Here is a 22,319-nt window from a genome sequence, read left to right on the forward strand (position 1 = left end):
GCATGCATACGTGTCTGTGCATGCACGTGTGTGTGTGTGCACGTGTGGTGTGTGTGTGTGTGTGCGCGCGTGTGTGTGCGTGTGTGTGTGTGGAGGGTGGGTATGGGACCCCTGTGCACTGTTTGTGGGACAATTACCATGGTGCAACCATAGTGAAGAGCAATATAATTATTCTTTAGAACTTAGAATTTCCATATGATCCAGAAGTCCCACCTCTGGATCTATGTCCAAACGCTTAAGAAACTGGACCTCAATATTCGCACACCCATGTTCTCTGGCACTTTGTTCACAATAGCAAAGAGATGGAAAAGCCTGAATTACCATGACAAAAGAGTGAAGATAGGACACTTAGTACACACACACGCAATGTAGTTTATTTATTATTCAGCTTTAAGAAAATAATCCTAAGGCTGGGGAGACGGAGTGGGTAAAGTGCTTCCTGGATTTCCAGAACCCAGACAAGCCACACATGGTGGTGTCCGTCTGTGTTTGGGGCAGAAGGCAGGGGATGAAGTTGCAGACAAGTGGATCCTGAGGGCTCACTGCCAGACAAATGTCAGGTTCAGATTCAGTGAAAGACCTTGTCTCCAAAACTAAGGTGGGGGAGCTGGGGAGATGGCTCAACAGTTAATGCTGGCTGCTGTCACAGAAGACTGGCTCTGGTTTTGAGTCCCAACTTGAATGTTCACAGCAGCCTGTATCTCCACTCCAGGGTTCTGAGTTCTCCTCCGGCCCCCAAGGACACTGCATACTTTTACCACACAGACATACATTCAGGAACTCACATAAATATAAAAAATATTTTAAGAATATTGGCTGCTCCTGCCAAGGACCTGGGTTTGATCCCAGCCTGCCTTGCAAGAGCGAGAAACCGAGTTACATCTCAGACCCCATATAGAGAATGCAGATATGGTGGCACCTTTGTAGACTCAGTGCTGGCGAAGGGGAGGCAGGTGTATCCTCGAGGTTCCCAGTCTGGCCAGCCTGGTCTACCTGACATGTTCCTATTTTTAACCTTTAGTTTTATTAATTCTAGTCTTCTCTTTCTTTTGGTTTTTATGGTTAGGGGTTTGCCAGTATTGTTTATTTGTTTTATTATTTTGTAAAGCAGTAATTCTGTGATGGAGTCTACATAGCGTATATGCTTACACTTTGAATATTAACCTCGCAACTGTAAAATAGCAAATCCTTGAGGTATCTTAATCTTATTCTTTGCAATTCCTCATTATTCATCTACTAACACACCGACGCTTAATGAATTAAAAATTGTACGGACTCTGTATCAAATGTACAATACTGCTATGGGGTCAGTAATGCATTTCTTAGCTTCTAGCGCTATAAGTAATTTTTTGGAATGAGCACCATCGTCTGGAGGAAGAAACGTACTTCTACGGGAGAAACTCGCATCTGGGGAAGCTTCGTTTGCTGTACTTCCCCTCGCAAGGTCGCTTTCTGGATACGGCTTCTGAAAACATTAACATTTATTTCACTTTTAGGAAACACCAACTTTTGTCCGCTATAAAACGCAGAGAAGCCTCCCTGGGCGAGCTCCAGCTCTGCGCGTGCGCAGAGCGACCTCCGCCGCCCGCTCCTGAGTAGGAACCTCCAAACGTTGGTTCCTTGCTGTCTAGTGGCAGCTTCCGCCGGGCAGCTTTTACCAGAGCACGGAAAGGGCGGACCACGCAGTTCAGAATGGAACAACTGCGGGTCCTGAGGCGCGGGCTGCAGCAGGTCACCGGCCACGGCGGCCTGCGGGGCCTCCTACGGGTTTTCTTCAGGTAGGAGGCCAGAGCTAGACCCTAGGTCTCTGGGGACTGACCTCTGCTGGCCGTTTTCCTGGAAAGGGGCCCAAATCGGGTCTCTTTGGAGGTCCACGGTGCCGGTCAAGGACAACAAGTTCAGTCCCAGTGTTGAGTTCCTTGGACAGAAGTCTCTGGATCTAGCTCAGCCCCTAGTGACAGAGCTGTGACGCAGGGGTTAGGTAGCTGGGCTGCTCAGGACCGAGTCCTTGGGTGTGATGAGGCTTAGCATAGCAACCTTTCTACCCCCATGGTGACCTTGGGCAAATTTTCCTCTGCACTGTGTACCGTAAGAAGTTGAAGGAGGCGATCATGCCAGGCTGATTATCCCCATAAGCAGCAGCAAATCCAGGGAGCCCCTTGGAGACTCGTAGTACACACTGAATAATCCACGGGACACTCATAATACAAAGATGAAGTACTTTGACTCCCTGAAGGTTTTGCTAACTTAGTGTCTCTGGGTGCGGGGCTAATAGTAGATACGTGGACCGTGCTTTGAAAGTAGTGTTTTAGATGTAATCCAAGCACATCTGTTGCACTGGTTCATTTTTCCCAACCTGGATACATGCTGCTGGGCCAACACAGGACTCTCCGGAGCTCTTTGCCGGAAAGTTGATTCGTGAAAGGTGATTCATGAGCGTTGAGTGGCTAGAGCCTTCTGCTGAAGGCTTGATGTGTACAAGCAGCGAGCATCCCCAGTTTCTCCTCGTTCTTGTGGTCGACGCAGCAGTCGGTGGCACTCTCACTTTATTTCTGGTTTTGCCTTGAACAGTGAATCATTCTGAGATGCCTTTCTTTTCCCACTGTGTACTTAAAGGGCAAATGATATAAGGCTCGGTACCTTGGTGGGGGAAGACAAATACGGAAACAAATATTACGAGGACAACAAGCAGTTTTTTGGTGAGTGCAGTATTTATATATATAAATTGGATTGGGGGTGGGATTTGAGTCTTATCTGTGACGGCCCGCATGAGCTGATACAAAGTTACCTGGAAAGGAAAACTCAATAGGATTTAAAAGATGGGCAGAAGAGAGGGCTCAGACAGTTTGGGCACCTACCACCATACATAGTGACCTGAAATACACCCGTCAACGATGACATACCTCATCTTTCAGGAGAAGGAAGTCAAGCCATCTATCTATCAGCTCAAACTATTCTGTAGAGGTCTGTAAGCCATATTTACATGGCTGCAAGCTGGTGCCCCAGAAGTTTGCATTTTGTTCTATAACCATAATATTTTAAACACAAATGTAAAACCTCAGGCTTTGGTCAGTTTTAAAAAGTCTGAGCTGGCCATTGTGGTGCCTGTAGTCCCACAGGGCAGGGGCAAGAGACTTGCCAAGGGTTTGAGGCTAGCCAGGACAGCCTGGGCTGCAGAGAAACCCTACCAAGCAAAAACCAAAAACCAGATTTTTTTATTGATGAAGCAGCCAAGGCTCAAGGAAATGTCTTCACCAAAAAGGCTTGATCTTACAACTGAAATGGCAACAGAACCCCAAGAAGATATTCTTTCTCATTGTTTTGTTGTTAGGAATTAAAGTAACTCCTTCTCCCTCTGTTTTCTTCTGTTCTCATGCTAAAATATAAATATCTTTATTTTTTCTAGTTATTAAAATGATATGAGTGTTGTAAATATTAAAATTTGGTGTATAAAGTAAGAAGTGAAGGCTGGGCTAAGAATACTAAGTGAAGAGAGAGAGATTGCTGAGGACCAGCTCTGTCATAGTATAAATCTGTTGTCAAGGCCTAGTCTATGAAACCTTTCCCATGGTCCATTCCATCAACCCTGACTGTCCCCTGCCTGGTTGGATTACAGATCATGTTTAGTTGTCTGTTCTGTTTTTTTGTGATGTGTGTTTTCTGTGCCGCTCAGTCTGATCTTGAATTCAGCTGTCCTGCCAATGGGCCTAATGGAAACTTTGAGTGCCGTGTGTGTGTGTGTGTGTGTGTGTGTGTGTGTGTGTGTGTGTGTGTACATACTATGTTGGGGGTATGTGTATATGTAGTATTTGGTGTGTGTGTGTGTATACATACTATGTTGGGGATATGTGTATATGTAGTATTTGGGGTGTGTGTGTGTGTGTATACATACTACATTGGGGATATGTAATAGTTGGTATATATATGTGTATACTATTTTGGGTGCATGTTTGTGCTTACTGTGTGACGTGTGTATGCAGTATGTATAGTATGTATGTGTATACAATATTAGGTATGTATGTGTAATATGTGATATGTGTAGTATGTGTGTATACAATGTTGAGTGTATATGTGTAGTACGCGGGGTGGGTGTAATATGTGTGTGTGTATGATGTGTAGTGTGTGTGTAGTATGTGGACTGTGAGGGTGTGTAGGCCAGAGGACAACCTTGGGTATCATTCCTCAGGCCCCATTCACTGTCACGTTTTTCTCTTCCACTGGCCTGGAACTCACCAGTTAGACTGAGCTGACCCAGCCAGTTTGCCCTAGGGGCCCACCTGCCTCTGACTGGGTTGGTGTTAGGTGTTCTTACTGCCATGCCTGGCGCTCATCTAGTTATTCTCATTTAGTGTGAGCTCAGGGGATTTAACTCGGGTCCTTGTGCTTTCAAGGTAAGCACTCTTCGGACTACTTTTCTCTCCACCCTGAAAACGGTAGACGGGCCACCCAGCTCCTCTCACAGAGAGCTGATAAACAGTAACACAGCCATACTGTCTTATGCCATGAATTATCCACCCTTTATAAATCTCACCGGTTATAGAAGACTCCCCCATTTCCAAAGGAGCTCAGTGTTCCTTTATGGATTAGGTTATTTAGAAACCCAGAATCAGTGTATGCTGTTTTGCGTACATTTTTGCTCTGGTCCCCAGAGAACTTTTTTTCTGGGCAGACAGGACCAGGTGTATGGGGAGAAGCGAGAATCCTCCATGGTGAAAGGGTTGTGAGTCCAACCCCCAGCTCCATCCCTGTTCTGCTTCATAGTGCCCCAGGATGTCATCCCTCAGACACCACTGTTATATTGAACAAAATGGTACTGTCTTCCTGGTGTTATGTGCATATATTTCGAAAACTTACCTTCATTTTCACTGACTTCTCCCACTCAGGCCGTCACCGATGGGTCATATACACCACCGAAATGAATGGCAAAAACACATTCTGGGATGTGGATGGAAGCATGGTGCCTCCTGAATGGTAAGCTAAGTCAGCGTGGTATTGGACAGGGAGCATTTACTTCATGAGAGAAGAAAGGCATTTGCTAGTGAGGAGAGTCTGCTTCAGGGCACAGCGGTCAGAAGTTACAGCTTCAGTGGCTTCAGACAGCAGTCAGTCCTTTTCTCATACCCTGTGAGTCAGGGACTCTAGGCAAAACAAGATGGCTGTCTGTGTGCTGGGAGGTCTGGGGCCTCAGAATTCTAGACTCGTGTGAAGAGTAAGGCTACACATCAGCTGGGAACATACCTGAGGCTGTAGTCGGAACACCTTCACGCCTGTGGTTCTTCAGGTGAGTGCTCGAGAAAAAACCAGCAGAAGCCATGTGGCCCTGAGACCTGACCTTAGAAATGATAGCACGTCCATCCTCTGTGCATTGAAATGATTAGAAAGTGCTGCCCCTGTTCAGCCTGAAGGCACGTGTGTTGTGCGTGCATGCATGCGTGCGTGCGTGCATGTGTGTGCATGTGCGTATTTTATTTTTGATTCTTAAATTAACAGATCTGAAAATTCCTCCCAGTTGGCCTAGAAGTTTTCATTTAAGAAAATTTAAAAACTAAAAACACAGCTAGAAATTGCTGGCGTGATCTTGGAATCCCATCTATTTAGATGGTTGTGGCAGGAGGTGACAGCCCCAGCCTGGGCAGGAGGCTGAGCAGTGGCTCACTGGCCAGTGCTCGTCCAGCGGGAGTGTGGGAAACAAGCAGCAGTAAATAACACCCTAGAAACCATTGCAAAACGGCAATGGCTGATGTTCTAGACCTGGTCACTAGCATGGGCTGGGGGGTCTGTCGAAGAGGAAATGGGTAACTGTACAGTACACGCTTCAGTGCTAGACTCCTGGAAGGCAGGCATGTGGTGTTAGTGGGTGACAGGAACACCCGACCCAGGAAGTGCCAGGCCTTCCATGATCTGGAGATGCACACTCCACCAGGAGAGTGGCAGCCCCACTTCACTTTGCCCCTCGGCGAGAATCCCACCAAGGCTTTCCAGATGGTAGTTTTTCTAAAGGAGTATATGTATTTGTATTTCACCGTGAGAGTTCTTGGTTCTTTCTAACATTAACTTTTTCTAGCAATTTAAGTATACCCAATAAAGTGTTCCGTTGTGGTGGAGATGATCTACGTTTGCACAGCCTAGTACGGCAGGCACACCTGGCCCACACACTTTACAATCGGGTGATACGAGGAAGGCGATGAGTCTTTTGAACAGGGCTTCAATCCGTAACCTATGCTGGGCTGGAGCTCATGGTGATCCTCCTGGCTCAGCCTCCTGAGTACTAAGATAACAGATATGAGTTAATCATTTATTAATGTATCCAGCCATTTTATTTAAATTAAATCGGCTACTCGATTAGGCATACAGCTTTCCTCGCTGTTGGGCAAGAGAACATCTTTCCTCATAAGTAGTCTTTCATCTGGGCCAGTACTTGAACTAACTGGGAACCCTAGTACCAGGCAGGAAGTTACTGGTTCTTACTGGTAAGCAGCAGCAGCCAGGAGGTGATACATCCTGGCTGGCTGTGATGCTTTAAGGGAAGAAACTGGGTCTCTGTTAAGGTCTGAGGAGCTCTGTGGGTCTTGGGCTGCAATCTCTACAGCCCCAAGGTCAAGCATGGAAATGCTATTTTGTCACCACAGGGCAGTAGAGCTCAGTAGCAGAGCACTCGCCTAGGAAGGGCAGGGCCTGTGTTCAGTCCACAGTAACTAACTGAAGGACAGACAAGAGTCTGTTAGAGCCGCAGAAGGGACTGGGTGAGAGTTGTGTTGGAAGGTGACAGTTTCCTCCCAAGTCCGGTTGGACCGCAGGTTGGTCAGGGTATCACAGAAGGCAGGCCATGGTTTCCCTGTTGCACTCTGCCATGTGGCTTCTAGTCTGGATTTATCCCCTTGTTCATTATAACTTCTGTCAGTTCATTAAGATGTCTGCCAGGTTTCTCCTGAAAGAAGAAATTACTTAATTTCCTTCTGTAATCCATTAGCATTTTGTGAGGAATATGTTGAACTTTTATATTCCATTCATATTTTTCGATCTATTTTAGTATCAATTCCGGTTTGAATGAGTGGGTTATAAACAGTTTCTATAATTTGTTCTTTTCTTGCCTAAGTTGGGCTTGGTTTCAGTATTGGGAGCCCACTTGGAATGCCTTTTGGATGCTTTTGCAATGAGCCACCCTCGCAGTACTCCCCTTCCCCTCGTGGTTTCTGCCCCAGCTTTGCAGACAAGGATTTCTGTGCAGGAGATGGGTTAGGGCAGGCCTTCAGGCCTGGTGCCTGTCAGGTGCATGAAATGCAGTCCAGGCCGAAGGAAACTGAAGAGCCTGAGATCAGATCTTTTTGCTGTAGCAGTTTTGCTAGACGATAAAACTTGAATGAGACCTGAAGCCTACAGGATAGCGGTCGGAGAGCCATTGAAAGTCAGTCTAAAAGGCTGGACATGAGTGTAACGAGGAGGGCATATTCCTTGGAAAAGGAACTGACTTAGTGCTGATACAAAGCTTCAGTGGTCTCCATTGTAGACCAAGCCAGCCATGGCATTCCTGTAGACAACAGCCATGACCCTTCGCTCTTCCTGTAAAGGCAGAGAGAGATGAGGAAGCCAGGGGACAGTGTTGGAAGCCAACAGGGGTCGGTTTATGAAGTTTAAGGAAAGAAGGCATTCATTTCCCAAGTGATGTAACAGTCACTTGGGAAGCAGCAGGAACCAGAGTAGAAGCTGCAGCAACTTATCCAGAGCATGCAGCTGAGGTCACTGATGAAGGCAGCTGTGCTAAAAGAGTTATCGTAGAGCCAGCCTGATGTTGGAGAAAGATTCCTCTGTACAGGAGTGTCCTCGCCAGAGTCGAGACAGCAGTGCCTGGCCTCAGGGTTCACAGGGTGACCAATGCCGCTGATGGCTTCAGGCTAAAGTCAGTGCTGTGTGCTGTTCAAACAGCCTGTGGTGCTCTGAGGAATTGTGCTGAGACGTGGGTCTGCGAGTGAAAGGGCAAAGCAGAGGCACTGTGCCCTGGTGATTTACTGCTGTGGCTGTGGAGGCCAACCGCCCACTGACTGACAACACTGACTGACTGCTCCGAGGGTGGGCGAGGGAGTTAGTGCCTACTAGTCCACCAACACACACCCCTCATGGAACCCGGGACCGAGGAGTGACCTGACTTTCAAGACATAGTTACAAAATATGTCCAGTAGTTACAGCTACAAGATTGCTCTGATGGATGGGTGCAACTAATTGAAAACCCAGGAAGGAGTCACCATTCGGAAACTCCTGGGAACAGTGATGAGTCGTGGGAGGATGTAAGATTATCAGTGTTGACTCTAGCCCTCATGAATGGCCTGGAGGGGTTCAGGACCTCAGAGGGAGCGGTGACTAACCAAGTGGTCAAGGAGCAAGAGAGCTAGAGTTAGAAGTAGACGTGAGTCGCTGCTGTGACTGCATCGTGAAGTATTCCTGGATAGGGTTGAGGAAGAGAGACCTTTTGGGATGGTGTTTGCTGGCGATGGCGCTGTGAACCGTGCTGGGATAACAGCAAAGGTTCAGGGTATTGCGTCAGCTTAGTTGACAGTGCAGTAGATGGTTTGAGAGGCCTGGGTCTTCTGAGGGTAAAATGCCATCAAACGGCTCTGTGAGAATTGCTTATGGGGGACTCGACTGACGTGGCACACTTTGGTGTCATTTTTAAGTGTTCTTTTAAGAAAATGCCAGGAGCTAGAGAGCTGACCGAATGGATAAAGCACTTCTTGTGCAAGCGTCAGGGGCCAAGTTTGGATCTCCGGCACACGCACTCAAAGTCCAGGGTGATGGTCTGTGCCTGTAGCTCCAGCATGGGGAAACGGTCAGGAATGTCCCAGAGACTCGCTGGCCAGACAGCCTAGCTCCAGGCTCGGTGGGACCCTGTCTCAAAAATTAACTTCTGGTCTCCACACATACTGCTTCATGGGCACATGCACCAATGTATGTGTTCATGTAGTATACACATAGACTCAAGAAAAGGAAGAGAAATTTGCCAGGCTAGGGGTGGAGCTCAGTGGTAGAGTCCCTACAGAAGAGACAAGACTTCCACAGCAAGGTGATTCAAGATGGCTAGCAACTTTTATCAATAAAGTATTACAAGTTAGGGGGTATGTAGTATTAGGGGCAATACTGCTGCATATGGCCTAGAAGCCAGCATCATGTAAGCTTAACTTTTACGTGCCCAGTCCACCAGAAGGCTTCTCGTGACTCACGGCCACTCCCCTTAGCCTGCTGCGGAACCCACACTGTCTCAGGACATTCCTCTAGTGGCTTTATATCCCCTTTCTTGTCCTGCCTCACACCACACGTTATATTCCCATCTCCCCAAGCCTACATCAGTGTCCTTTCCTTGCTGTACCCGCTGGGCTAGTCTTTGTGTGTAGCTATGCAAGCGCTCCCATGCTGGTCCCCAGTAGACTCCCACCTCCCACGTGAACATCCTCCTTACACGTTTGCCTCCAGTACACACACGTGCTTGCTCTGTTCTTAAGGGCACCCCTCTTAGCATGAATTTTCTGATTCGCCTTGCTGGGCTTTTTAAGTTAACATATAGAATGATGAGTCCCACTGATGTTCTCATCCATCTCTGTAATAATGTTTGGCCATGTCTTTCCTCTCAGCGTGGCCTCACTTTATGGCTTTTGTATTCTGGTTGCTGTGTAGATTCAGGGAAGAGGGTAAGGCATAGTTAGGCTAATGCCTTAAGGAAGCTGCCGTGCAGTGAGTTGTCTGGCAGGAGGTGACAGCGGCCAGACCAGCATGCTAGTGACCCACGCTGCAGATTAGGGTTGTGTTGGTTGTCAGTCACGGGCACCAGTTATGAAGCAGCCTAACACAGCGGACAAGGGCTCACACACACTCTTTGTTAGCAGTTGGGTGTTTCCCGAGAGCCTCTGCTCTGGGACTTCCCAGAGCTACGGCGGAGGCGCCATCTGGAGCTGTAGCCTTTGCTTGGTAAAGCTACGCTGCCACAGTGCCAGGGGTCCCTTCTGCACAGGGACAACCCAACAGTTTCCAAGAGAAAGCAAGTCCTCTCTAGGTGGAAGCCAGGCTGGTCTCACCCCTACTCTAACAGTGGGCATTGCACAAGGGGCAGATCCAGAGAAGTAGTCAGGAGGCCTGGCGCAGTGAGCTGAGTAAACCTCTCTCTCCAGAGCTGCCTTTCACTGGATTGTACCACAGCAACAGGAAGCAAACTAAGACATGTGCAAGACTGAAATTAAAAGGGAAAAGAAATGTTCACTAAGGAGCTCTGTGTGGTGGCACATATCTGTAGTTCCAGCGCTCCATAGGCTGAGAGAAGCATAGAAAGTTTGAGGCCAGCCTATGCTGTGGAGCAAGTCTTTGTCTCAAACAACAGCAGCCTGCCCTGAACATTTGCTCACTGTAAAATCCAGATTACCTGTGTTGTGGTCGTCGTTGTTGCTGTTGTTGTCATCGTTGTCATTGTCGTTGTGGTTGTCGTTGTTGTTGTGTCTTTGACCTGATCACTGGTGGTAGAGTTCCCAGGTAGGGAAGGCAGAAGAAGGCTTGGTAGCCAGGGTTCTCTTTTGTAGGCAGAGGGGGGTCTGGAGAGTAACAGTTGAGAACGCTCAGGATAGAGCGTGAGGCTAGAGACAGGAATGCCCTGGGATTTCAGTTCGGCTAGTGTACTATGTAATATAAAAGAAAACGGCCTTGGCGACACGCCTTGCTCACTGCTCTGGAGACCAGGTAAGAATGTGCTGTCTGTATCGTTCGGAATTGAGCTCCGATTGGTAAGCTGCATGCGGCTTGGAGGAATCATAAAGCTTACCCGTTAGGTGTGCTTGGGCTTGCCTCAGTGCCGGTGTGCATGGAAATGCCGCGTTCCCTGCGGGGATGGGCGTCGTGGGCTGTGCCGTGTCTGTAGAGATGTTGGCTGTGGAGGAGCAGGAAGCTTTAATCACAGGCCAGCTCCTGCACCTGCTGGATACGGCTCATCTCCCAGGACTGTGTGCTGTGTCCTCTGGGAGTAAGGGAACACAGCTCCCGATGTCTGGGTGAGCTGTTGCTTCACGAATGACTGCAGAGCTCACGGAGAGGAACCTGTGATGCTGCCCAGCTGGCAGGTGGCGGTTCCGCCCTCTGCTCTGAATGGGCACGAGCCAGGGAGGCCTGTGCTAGCCTCCCAGCTTGTTCTGCAGCTGCACAATGTCCTGGGGACAGGTTTTCTTCCAAGGCATTGGTGATTTTTGTTAGAATCAGACATCTTTAGTCTCTTGTCAGTTTCCCTTACTCTTCCTTAATCCTGTGGGGAGGCAAGTTCACTTTATGGATCCTGTCTTTGCTTTGAACAAGCAGGAGAGTGCGTGTGTGTGTGTGTGTGTGTGTGCGTGTGTGTGTGTGTGCACGCGCGCATGTGTGGTGGGTGTCTTGGAAGGGCACTGGGCTACATGGGCCTTAAAAGTAAAATGTTGAGTAAAAGTAAAGTGGCTGTGACCCCGCACAGCACTTGCCCACAGACTCTTGTAACTGCTATTCAACGAGGGCCCTCTGCATGTCTGGCACCGGTGCTGCGTCCCTGTGAGGAGTAAAGTACACATGCCCTCTGGGAGTTTACCCACCTAGTGAATACAACCGGGTAGAGTCATACGACTCTACAGTTCTTTAAGATTAGAATTTCTTAATATTTGTATTACTTTAAATGCTTATATAGAATAATGTCAAAGTATTTACTTAAGTAAATACTACATATTTTATGCCACTTTTATTTCCTCTCACTCTTACCGTTAAGTTACCTATCATCTCCTATCTTGGTAGTAATGCACAAATGTCTGTTTTTGTCCGGTGTGCTAGTTAGCCTGAACATAGACTTGCTTACATAACGACCGGGGAAATAGTGAGTAGCTACATAAAACTTGGCAGGGTTGAAATGTTACTGAGTGTGGAGAATAAAAGCATTGTTTTCTCTTAGTAGAAGTAGATTTACTGTCTGTGATTTGATGTGTTGGAACCCTGACTTGCTTGAAAATTGTAGTGTAATGGCTTGCTTGGATTTTCCCTGCAGCATGTAAGCCAGGGCTCCACTTGGTGGCACCTTCTGTTCATTTTTAGCTAACGTGTCTTTTTCCTCAGTGTAGAACACTTATGTCTCCTTGTATTCTGAAATCTCTCTCAATCTCCCTCCCTCCCTCCCTCCCTCCCTCTCTCTCTCTCCTTCCCTCTCTCCTTCATTTTCAGATGGGGTTTTTGTTTGTTTAAGAACAAAGTCATAGAAAGGATTGTGTGGTGGAGGTGGGGTGGACAGAGAGGACTCAAGCGCTTCACTGGATCGGGCTTGGCTGTCAGTACCAAAGTGCTGAGTGAGGCCATTCACAGACATGGGAAGGATGCAGCGGGTCGTGGTGGTCCGTGCCTGCATGCTCAGTAGTAGGGAGGTGGGGGAGCGGAAGCAGGAGTTGCAGGCCGGCCTGGACTGCACACCACCAGCCTGTGCTGCATGGTACCTTGTACTAGGGAGACAAGGAGACAGGGACGATAGAAGAAAAAAAGGTCGTCAGACAGGAGGGTGGGAGAAGGAGAGGTAGGGTGGCAGGTGGCTCAGCATAGAGCATTTGTGTTCCCTGTACAAGGCCCTGAGGTCAATCTGGAGCTCCGTAAAGACACAAAACAAAGCCTGATTGCACAGTGTAACTGTTAGAGAAACCTTGGGAACCCAGAGGGACTTGGTGCCACCTTCAGATTCCCTCACCCGGACCACAGATACGGGTCAGCTTTTGTAGAAAAGAATGTGTTCTTGAGAGGGTGGGGTCCTGCTGTGCTGCAAAGCCTGGTTCTGAACTTAGGGGATCCTCCTGCCTCAACCTCGTGGGTGGCTGCTGCCTCTGTCCCCTAAGAATCCCAGTGGAGAGAAGAGATGGTAGTTTATTGTCACATCCTCTGTAGAAGAATGTTTGTGATTATAAATTATAAGCATTTGTATTTGTGACATATGCATATAATTTGCGTTTTCCTCCCCCACTGACAGACATTTCCTGCATCTCAGTGATATTCTGCCTGTCAGTTAGTGTTCCAGTAGCTGGGGGCTTTGGTACAATGGCAATTTGTATTTAAAATTAACATCCCATTTATTGCAGCTGTAAATCTTAAACTGTAGTTCTTCTTAAGCCTCGAGGCTTAGCTCATAAGCAGAATAACAAGATTAGTAAATTGAATACTTTCTGCATAAAAATAAAGAATAATCATTTTCTTTTGTTCCTTGATGGATGTTTGATAAACGCTAATGGAAAGGATTAAGTCCTCTAAGCAGTTATATCTATTTACACATTTAGTTCATTATATTATTTTAAGCATCTTAGTTAGGTTACATCTATAAATTTAGCATATTTAATTTTTCTCAGTTCTTCAAATGCCCAGTGAATAGAGTATCAAGCCAGTGTTCTAATCACATAAGCAATTCTTTTTACCCAAGCCATAAACTTCAGGGTCGTTTCGACTCTTCCTTCTCTAGCATCTGCCAACTGCTTTTCTCTGCCTTGCTTCCTCTTAAACTATCATTAACGTGTCGCCCTCAGCGTTCACCGTTCTGCCTCCACACTGGCTTCATTGATATCACCCCTCCCCTGCTCCCTTTTTAGAATTGTGTTATTTGTGACAGTGGGGTGCTGTGAGGTAGGAGAGGGGTGTATGTTACAGCACGTAGATGGGGCCAGAGAACGAGTTTGTGAGGTTGGTTCTCTCCCTCCATCTTTACGTGGATTCTAGGATCCCACTCAGGTCCCAGGTTTTCTGGCAAGGCTTCTCCAGCCAAGCCGTCTCTGCAACCCGCTGCTTCTCTCCGAGCCAAACATCTGATTGCTCCCAGGGACTTACTCCAAGTCACACGTGCCCTTCTTGCCTTCTGCAACAGCAGTCCCAATGGTCTGATTACATTCTCGTGGCCCGCTCCTGCCGTTGTCTGCGCTGTGGGGCTTTGTGATTGGTGTTTTGTTTTTTTTGTTTTTTTTTTAAAGATTTTATTTATTCATCTTATATATGATAAGTACACTGTCGCTGTCTTCAGACACACCAGAAGAGGGCATCAGATCTCATTACAGATGGTTGTGAGCCACCATGTGGTTGCTGGGAATTGAACTCAGGACCCCTGGAAGAGCAGTCAGTGCTCTTAACCATTGAGCCATCTCTCCAGCCCTGTGATTGGATTTTTGTCTTTGGTTTTTACTTCCTGTGCTGAGGATGGATTTGGAGTCTGTGTGTGCAGGTCGTACTGTGCCGCTGAGCTATCCTGAGCCCATAATAAAGTCCGAGGGGTAGTGTCTTCGCTCTGGTTCCACTGCGGTGGTTTGTGTTGTATTTGGAGGCTTTGCTTATTATTTTAATTGACTGGATTTTCAGAATCAAGTCTGGGAGCTCGGGCATATGAGACAAGCACTCATCACAGGGCTCTACGCCAGCCCGCTCGCTCTTTCCTTTTTCTGCCACCTCCTGTGGGCCTACTGTGTGGGCCTCATAGTGAGAAGGCACTTCCCATGACCTATCTTGGTCCACAAGGCTTCTATGATCTCCGTGTGCTCCAGCCCTGTACACTGTCCTGTATTTCCCTGTGGCCTTGTTGACTGTTTATTCTTAGACTGTGAGCACAGTTCCACGTGAGCTGTTTCTGTAGGCCTCCATGGCGCACATGTTTTCTTTAGTAAGTGTTGCTTCCCAGACTGCCCTGTAGGGAAGAGGCCTGCACTCCTCACTGCTTCCCTACTGACCTCTGCCTCAGCCAAGCATTTTTGTTTTAATTTTCCCTTTTCTTGAAAATAGAGTCTTTTCTCATATAACATATCCTGATTACAGTTTCCTTTCTCTCTCCTCCGTGCTCCTCCCTACTTTCCTTTCTGTCTCTCATTAGAAAATAAACAGGTTTCTCAATAGAATAAGATAAAATAGAAACTAACACATCAGAATAGGGCAAAACAAACAGAGAGAAGAAAAAGAACCCAAGACACAGACAGAGACCCAGTTGTTTGCACACTCAGGAGTCCCATCAAAACACCAACTAGAAGCCATAATATATATTCAAAGGACTGTATTTGTATTTCTGGGTCTGGGTTACCTCACGCAGAATGATTTTTTTTCTACTTCAAAAAAATATGAAATTCCCGGCAGATACTTAGCATTTGTTGTGTATTTTCATTTCTCGTGTTATTCTTCAAATACCATTCTAAAAAGGCTTCTTACACATAGTCACTTACAGATAAATGTTTGTTGAATGGAGATAGATGTATTTTCTTTGAAGCAATCATTTTTAGATACAATTTTCATTTGAGTACTTAATGCAAAAAACCCACTTCTTTGTGTTTTTGTTCGTTATTTTTATTTTACGTGTATAACTGATTTGCCTGCATGTATGTGAGTGCCCCTTCTAACTTGGAGGCTAGAAGAGGGTGCCTATTCCCTGGGTTACAGACAGTCATGAGCCTCCATGTGGATGCTGGGAACAGGATGGGGTCCTCTGCCACACCAAGAGGCCCTCTCACCCGCTGAGCCATCTCTCCAGTGCTGCTCTGCCCCATACTTTTCTGAGACAGGGTCTCACGTGGAAGCCTGGCTTGCCTGGAACTAACTGTACAGACTGCCAGGGACTGGCAGAGATCACCAGCCACTGCCTCTGCCCCCCTGTCCTCTGGTAAACCCATGTACCACTACACCTTAAAATCACACTAAGAGATCGTGTTCTAAGAAACTATAGACTGATTGATTAGATTTTTTTTTCCTACCGTTTTTAAAAATATACTGGTTCTGTTATGTGGCCAAGGCTGGCCAGCCACTCACCACCATCCTCCTGCTTCAGTCCCATAAATGCTGGGATGACAGGTGTGTGCCACCAGCTTTGTTTTGATTTTGTTTTTGATACAAGGTTTCATGGAGCCCAGGCTGGTCCGAAGCTTGCTTTGCAATCCAAAGCTGGCACTGGACTAACAACCCTTCTGCCTATAAGCCCCCATGCTGGGGTTACAGGAATCCAAACAAGATTCTTATGTTTTTAAAGAAAGGTTAATGAAATTTCCTATACCTGGGATATAGAAATAAGCTAGGGTTGTTCTTTTAAAACAAGGAACCATTCTTATTGCCAATATCCAGAATATAAAAAAAAAAATCTTTATTGTGTCCATAGGTTATCATGACTATGATTATTCTGGATATATTACAAGTAGTAAATTACATAAATAAATATTTTCAACAATTTCCGTGTGACTGTTATGAAAGGCATTGCATGGTAGAAATGACCTGGGAAAGCATTCATTAAGACAGACTGAGAGAAACTGTCTACCACTAGAACATCCGCGTGCTTTAACTGAAGTAATGCTGGTTTAAATGCACTATAAGCTAGACGAAATGAACTGGAGGTCATTAGAATCTATTTATAATTTCCAAGTAGGACAGAAGACTTGGGTAGGATTTATAAGCCATTTCCTGAATTGGTTTGATAAACAGTATGTCTCTTTAATATACTTGGCTTATCTTTGCTTCGGAAAATAAGAAAGGAAACAAACAGCCCATTATCCCATCAGATGAAACAGTAACTACTAACATTGATAACCTGTCATGCTGATCTCCTTTTCTATGTGCATAGATCCATTTGGCCTCATTCTTTAACATTTTAAGTTTTTGATTTTATTCATTTTTATGTGCATTTGTGCATCCATAAATTTGTGCACCAGATGCATGCAGGAGCCTGCTGAGGCCAGAAGGGGGCATCAGATCCCGTGCAACTGGTGCCAAACCCACCACATGGGTGCTGGGAACCAAACCTGCTTCCTCATCAAGAATAATGAGTTTTCTTAACCACGGAGCCATAAATCCAAGTCCAAAATGTCATTTTTAGGGGTGTGTGTGGGTATCTACCTGACAGCCAGATAGGCAGCCATGTATATAGAAGCCAGAATAGAGCGTCAGATGCCCTGTGGCTGGGGTTATGATGTGAACTCTGTGTGTGTGCGTGTGTGTGTGTGTGTGTGTGTGTGTGTGTGTGTGTGTGTGTGTGTGTGTGTGTGTGTGTGTGTGCGTGTGGTGGCAGGGGCTGGGGGGGGTGTTGCTAGAGGAACTGAATTTCCCTGTTTTGATAATCACTGTCTTTGCTCTGCCACTCTGGACAAACCAAGTAAAGTCTGTGCACTGGGTCTCCCGCTAATTAAAGTGGAGGTATTATCTCCAATTTATTAATTATCCAGTGAATTAATGGTTTTTAAATGTTTAGAAAAATGCCCATGATTTACAAATGCTATTTAAGAATTGTTTAAAAAATTAACTGAACAACCTGCTTTTAAACCTTAAACTGTGTCGTGTTTTATCGAGTGATGTCTATACTGTAATTTATAGTGAGTTTAGTCCAGTGGCTTCCTCGTGCATAATTTAAGAGTCCCCTTTTATTCTTGGCTTTGTTATTTCCATTTTCTCGCTACTATAAATAACGCCGTGATAAACATCCTCCTTGTACATGAGCAGCAGCCCAGGTGGCCTCCTCTCTTTCAATTAACAATAATCACTTCTTGGATAAACCTCATTGGCTACGATACTGCCACTGCGCAAAGCTTGGACTCCTCTCTTCAAGGCAGATTTCTACAAGGAGGAGGGTTGAATAGAGCACACATGGCCTGTACAGTTTGGAAGAAGCCTTATATTTCTGTCAAAGTCTGTCTGATTTAAACATCTTATGATTCCAGTGAGTATTTTAAATAAACTACATTTACTATGACGTTTTAGATGCTTATTATCTCTCTCAAGTCCTTGTCTTAGAAGACATCACCTCTTGGTATTTCTAAGTACTCTGACACTATCTGGAATTTTTTAACTTAATTTCCTTTTTTAAACGAACCCATCTTAGCAGTAAGTAGAGAATTTTGCTTTCCCCAGTGGTGTGACCAGCCAGCCCTTCCCCTGGTTGACTTGTGCCTGCCGGGCCTAGGAGTCTTGCTGTATGCTGTGCTTCTGTCCCAGTCTCTGTACTTCCTGTTTGTGACTTAACATTTGATATCTGTTAGTGGCAGTCTTCCCGGCTGTTCCCAGCATCCACAGTTGTCTTGGGTGGCCATCCAGCTGATTTTAGAATGACATCATCTAACTCTGAGGGAGAACCTATTGGGGACATAATTCAGGAGCACTGGAGAAGTAGTAATGCCTATGTTATCAAGCTTGGAGTTGGCCATCTTGTAAAACCATATTTGAGTTTTCAAACTTTCTATCAGCTTGTGTTGGGTAGCTGGGGTGGGCAGGATTAGAGTAACCGTTGCTTGTTATCTTTGTGGCCATTCTGTTGATACACCAGTGTATTTGAGAATTGATTTTTCCTTAGCGTTACATCTTTTCATTAGAATTCTCTTTTTGCTGTTGTAACTTTTCTGCTTTTTGCCAGTGTCCTAGGGTCTTAGGGACTCTGCCAAGGTTTTTCAGTGTCTAGGTAACGCCAGTCACCAATTTTGTAGACAGGGCTCTTAGAACGTGGCGTCTTTAAGTCATTTGAATAAGTATGACCCTTAATTAAAAATACTTTGCAAATAAAATATTTTGGTGTAGAAAAGCTACCATATAAAAGCTACCATTTTCCCCTTTTATTTAATAATCATACGAAAAAAGAAGGGTTGCATTTTTAGCCTGGCAGGCTATAAACATTTCATTTCTTTGTATCCATTTGTAACAATTAGTGTGTGTATGTGTATGTGTGTGTATGCGTGTGTATGCGTGTGCGTGGGCTCATGTTTTAGGTTTTGAGTTTTTTGACAGGGTTACACTCTGTAGACCAGGCTTGTCTCAAATTCCCAGAGGTCCGTGTGTCTCAGCCTCCCCGGTGCTGGGACTAAAGGTGCTCTCCACACATCCAGCGGATTGCTGCTTGCTTATTTCCTGAGGCTTGCCTGTATCCTTGCAAGGATTTCAGCTTTTATAGATTGCAATAAAAATGATCTTTTTCTTGCATTTTCTGTGAACTCTTCAATTTCTCACTTAGGTAACCAAACAGGCATTTGCCAGCTTTGGACTGTGGCTTCTTAAATACCATTTTAACCTTCAGCAGTCTCAAAAGCAATTAATTGAAAAAAGGTTTTCTTTATGACTTAGACTGACTCAGTGAGGTGAAAGCCAGCTCTTTCCACCGTGTCTTCAACTCACATGAGGAAAGCCCTTGGGATGTAACAGGCTTGCTTTGACAGCTAATCTCTCAAGGATTGACAGAGCCGGTCTCAACCAGCAGCTGCCAGGGACTCCATATTTTGTTACTTGTCCCGGCTTGTATGTCCCGGTCACTAGAGTGATCCTGTGGCTTTAGTGCCTAGGTTCTCAACCAAAGGTCATGACCTCTTTGGGGGTTGAACAACCCTTTTACAGAGGTCACCTAAGACCACCAGAAAACACAGATGTTTACATTAAGATTCACAACAGTAGAGCAGTTACGGTTATGGTAGAAAGCATGTTATGGTTGGGGGACCACAGCCTGAGGAGCTGGATTAAAGGGTGGTGCACCATTGGGAGGCTGAGAAGCACTGCTCCAGAGGACGGAGGGTAGACACCAATCCAGCTTGATCAGGCTTCTTCATTCTTCACTGTTCACCACTCATGATAGAATTATTAGACTGAAATAGGGGTTGAAATATATAAATCTGTTTTTACTGGTTTTAGCCAGCTGCTCATCTGAGCCCATCAATCCTGCTAGCATCTGGTCCCAGCTAGCGATGTGCTCAGCTTCCTGTTTGCTTGTTGAAGTAAAGCCTTTTCTCTTCTCGAGCTACAGCGTTAGTGCCGTGGCTCTTTCTCCCCTCAGGGCTCCAGGGTCTTGAGAGATCTGATGTGATGGCTTCTCCCACTCCCTCCTCTCGTCCTCGTGTAGATGCTCTGCTGGCTTCTGCTGCTTTTCTGTCTCTTGAACTTGCTTTCTTATTCCTGGGCTCTTCCATTCCTACTCCATGTTAAGCCAGATTCTTAAAGTGTTGGTGGCAATAAACACCTTTACCTGCTGATGCGTGTTTCTGCCCTGCTGGAAATCTAATAGATATCCTTTGAAGCCAAAATACTTAGGAATTTCAAGCTACGGTTTTATGTATCTGTTTGTTTGAGACAGGGTTTTGCTAACGTAGCCCAGACTAGTCTAGAATTTCATCATCCTCCTTCTACCTCACCACCGCAGGATAACAAACACGCCACCATGCCCACGTTAATGTTGAACCTCTGAGTAACGGGGAAGCTTTTTCTCATTTTGTTTGAACATCGGTGATGTTCTAACCTAGGCCTCATCCATGCCTGACCCTGTCTCTATTCCTAAGCTACACCCTCAGCTCTGGAAATTGTATTCTTATTCCATTCACATGTGAACACTTTCAGAGCCCCCCTCATTTTTACAATGCGTTCTGAGTCTCAGCGCCTTCAGTAATGGCATATTGAGTATTGTCTAAGAAAATAAAGACAATTGCAAAACAACAAGGTGAGTATACTCATTTTTAAAAGCTAACAACTACTACTTGCTGTCCAGTATGGACTGGTTTTCTTGTCTGACAGGACAGTTCATTTTAAAGGGCGAATGTAGAGTATTTTGAGCAATGTTGTAACATTTACATAGTTTTGTTGTTATAACTGTGCAACGCACACACACACAGAGCTAAAAAACTAGACAAGTATTCTTGCACCAGTCCTGCGATTTAGTATTTTTAATACGAGTTGTTTTTCTGTGGTGTTCAGCCTCCAGGTTGAGTTGAAGACGTGTGTAGAAACCGTTTTCTCCAGCAGGACCCTCATGGATTTCAAACTGAGGCTTTGTGAGCCAGAGTACCCTGAATATTAAATATTCAGAACGAGCCCTTAAACCCTCAAACTAACTTACGCTAGGTATAATCGACTGCAGAGTGGCATCTTTACATCCAGTCGGGATCCGTGTTATTTATATGCACACTGAGTTATAATTTTACAGCAATGTTTTCTGTTTGTAATACGTAAAATCATGGTGTAACTGAAAAAGGTTGGCGCCTTCAATTAGAGGCGGAGTAACAATGATGGTGGGGAGCCAGCAGGTGCTGAGCGCCCATCTGGGCAGGGATTCTACGTACTCTGCTGCAGGCTGACTTTGACCGTAGCTCACATTTCTCTCTTCAGGCACCGCTGGCTTCACTGCATGACTGACGACCCTCCAACAACAAAACCACTGACTGCTCGTAAATTCATCTGGACAAACCATAAGTTCAATGTGAGTGCCACTCCAGAGCAATACGTCCCTTACTCCACCACTAGGAAGAAGATTCAAGAATGGGTGCCACCCTCGACACCTTACAAGTGACAACAGTGAACACTGTTCCTAGCACTTCCGGGCTAGTGCAGGACTGTCCTTAGCTGGCCATGAGCTTGATTAAAATTGTTTGACCCAGCAGCGTCTTGCGCGTTTGTGCTCTCTGTCATTCATCCACTGTGAAGTAGAAGCTCACACATGAGGGAGGGTGATTGACAGGTCACTGAGAGGGGCTGTCTGGGGTAAAGTTCCCAGTTCTAGGCAGTAGCCCCAGGGGCCCTGTTTGTATGCCACGATCCTCCCCGACCTCCATAGCTGGTTGCTAAGGGCAGGCCTAAGTCTAGCCTGAGCCAGATAGCAGTTGGGAGGTTGCTTGGAGAGACACAGACACTGAGTGGCGTCCTGGCTCAGGGCTTCTAGTGTGACTCTGTGTGGAGGAGGTTATCGGAGGTGTCCTATTTACTCCCCACCCCCTTACGCTTTTTGAGACAGGGTTTCTCTATGTAGCCCTGGCTGTCTTGAAACTCACTTTGTAGACCAGGCTAGCCTTGAATTCAAGAGATCCACCTGTCTCTGCTTCCCACATGCTGGTATTAATAGGTGTCCACTACTGCCACCTTGCAAGATGTTCTATTTCCTGGATAACAGTTTGTTTTAACCTGTGTATTCTCCACATTTCAGTCTAATCCCTTTTTAAAAAAAAAAAAAGACAGAGACTCATATAGCCCAGGCTAGCTTCAGACTTACCATCCTTAAGCCAAGGGTGACCTGGAACTCTTTATCTTCTTGGATCACAGGCATGTACCATCAGATCTGGCTTGGGGTTGCTTTTTAAAACCCAGAGATCCTGGCAGCCAAGGCAGCATCTGAGACACCGATGCACTTTGACTGTCTTCTCTCTGGCCCCATTTGAAGCCAAGGTTGTGAACTTACGAGCCAAAGAATCATCACACCAGAACCAGTTCTAAATCTCCCTCAGTTAGTAGAACAAACTGTTTGCTCCAAGCCTTTCCCCTTGAGTATCCCTAATCTAGCTGGATCAGGCTGAATCTGGAGCCCTTGCGGGACAGTGGTTCAGCAGGCTCTTTAAGGCAGCTGTCTG

At 46.0% G+C, this 22,319-nt stretch overlaps 1 protein-coding gene across 1 annotated transcript; it reads left to right on the plus strand.

Annotated features, from left to right (window-relative positions):
• The first annotated feature begins 1,639 nt into the window (after positions 1-1,639).
• On the plus strand, positions 1,640-21,358 carry Ndufa12 (NADH:ubiquinone oxidoreductase subunit A12). The gene is made up of 4 exons (XM_032911598.1): positions 1,640-1,778; positions 2,617-2,699; positions 4,884-4,971; positions 21,088-21,358. Exons 1-4 carry the CDS (start codon positions 1,693-1,695, stop codon positions 21,266-21,268), a joined length of 438 nt encoding a protein of 145 aa, XP_032767489.1. The 5' UTR covers positions 1,640-1,692; the 3' UTR covers positions 21,269-21,358.
• The last annotated feature ends 961 nt before the right edge of the window (positions 21,359-22,319 follow it).

The sequence above is a fragment of the Rattus rattus genome, chromosome 1 (genome assembly GCF_011064425.1).
Source record: "Rattus rattus isolate New Zealand chromosome 1, Rrattus_CSIRO_v1, whole genome shotgun sequence".
NCBI lineage: Eukaryota > Metazoa > Chordata > Mammalia > Rodentia > Muridae > Rattus > Rattus rattus.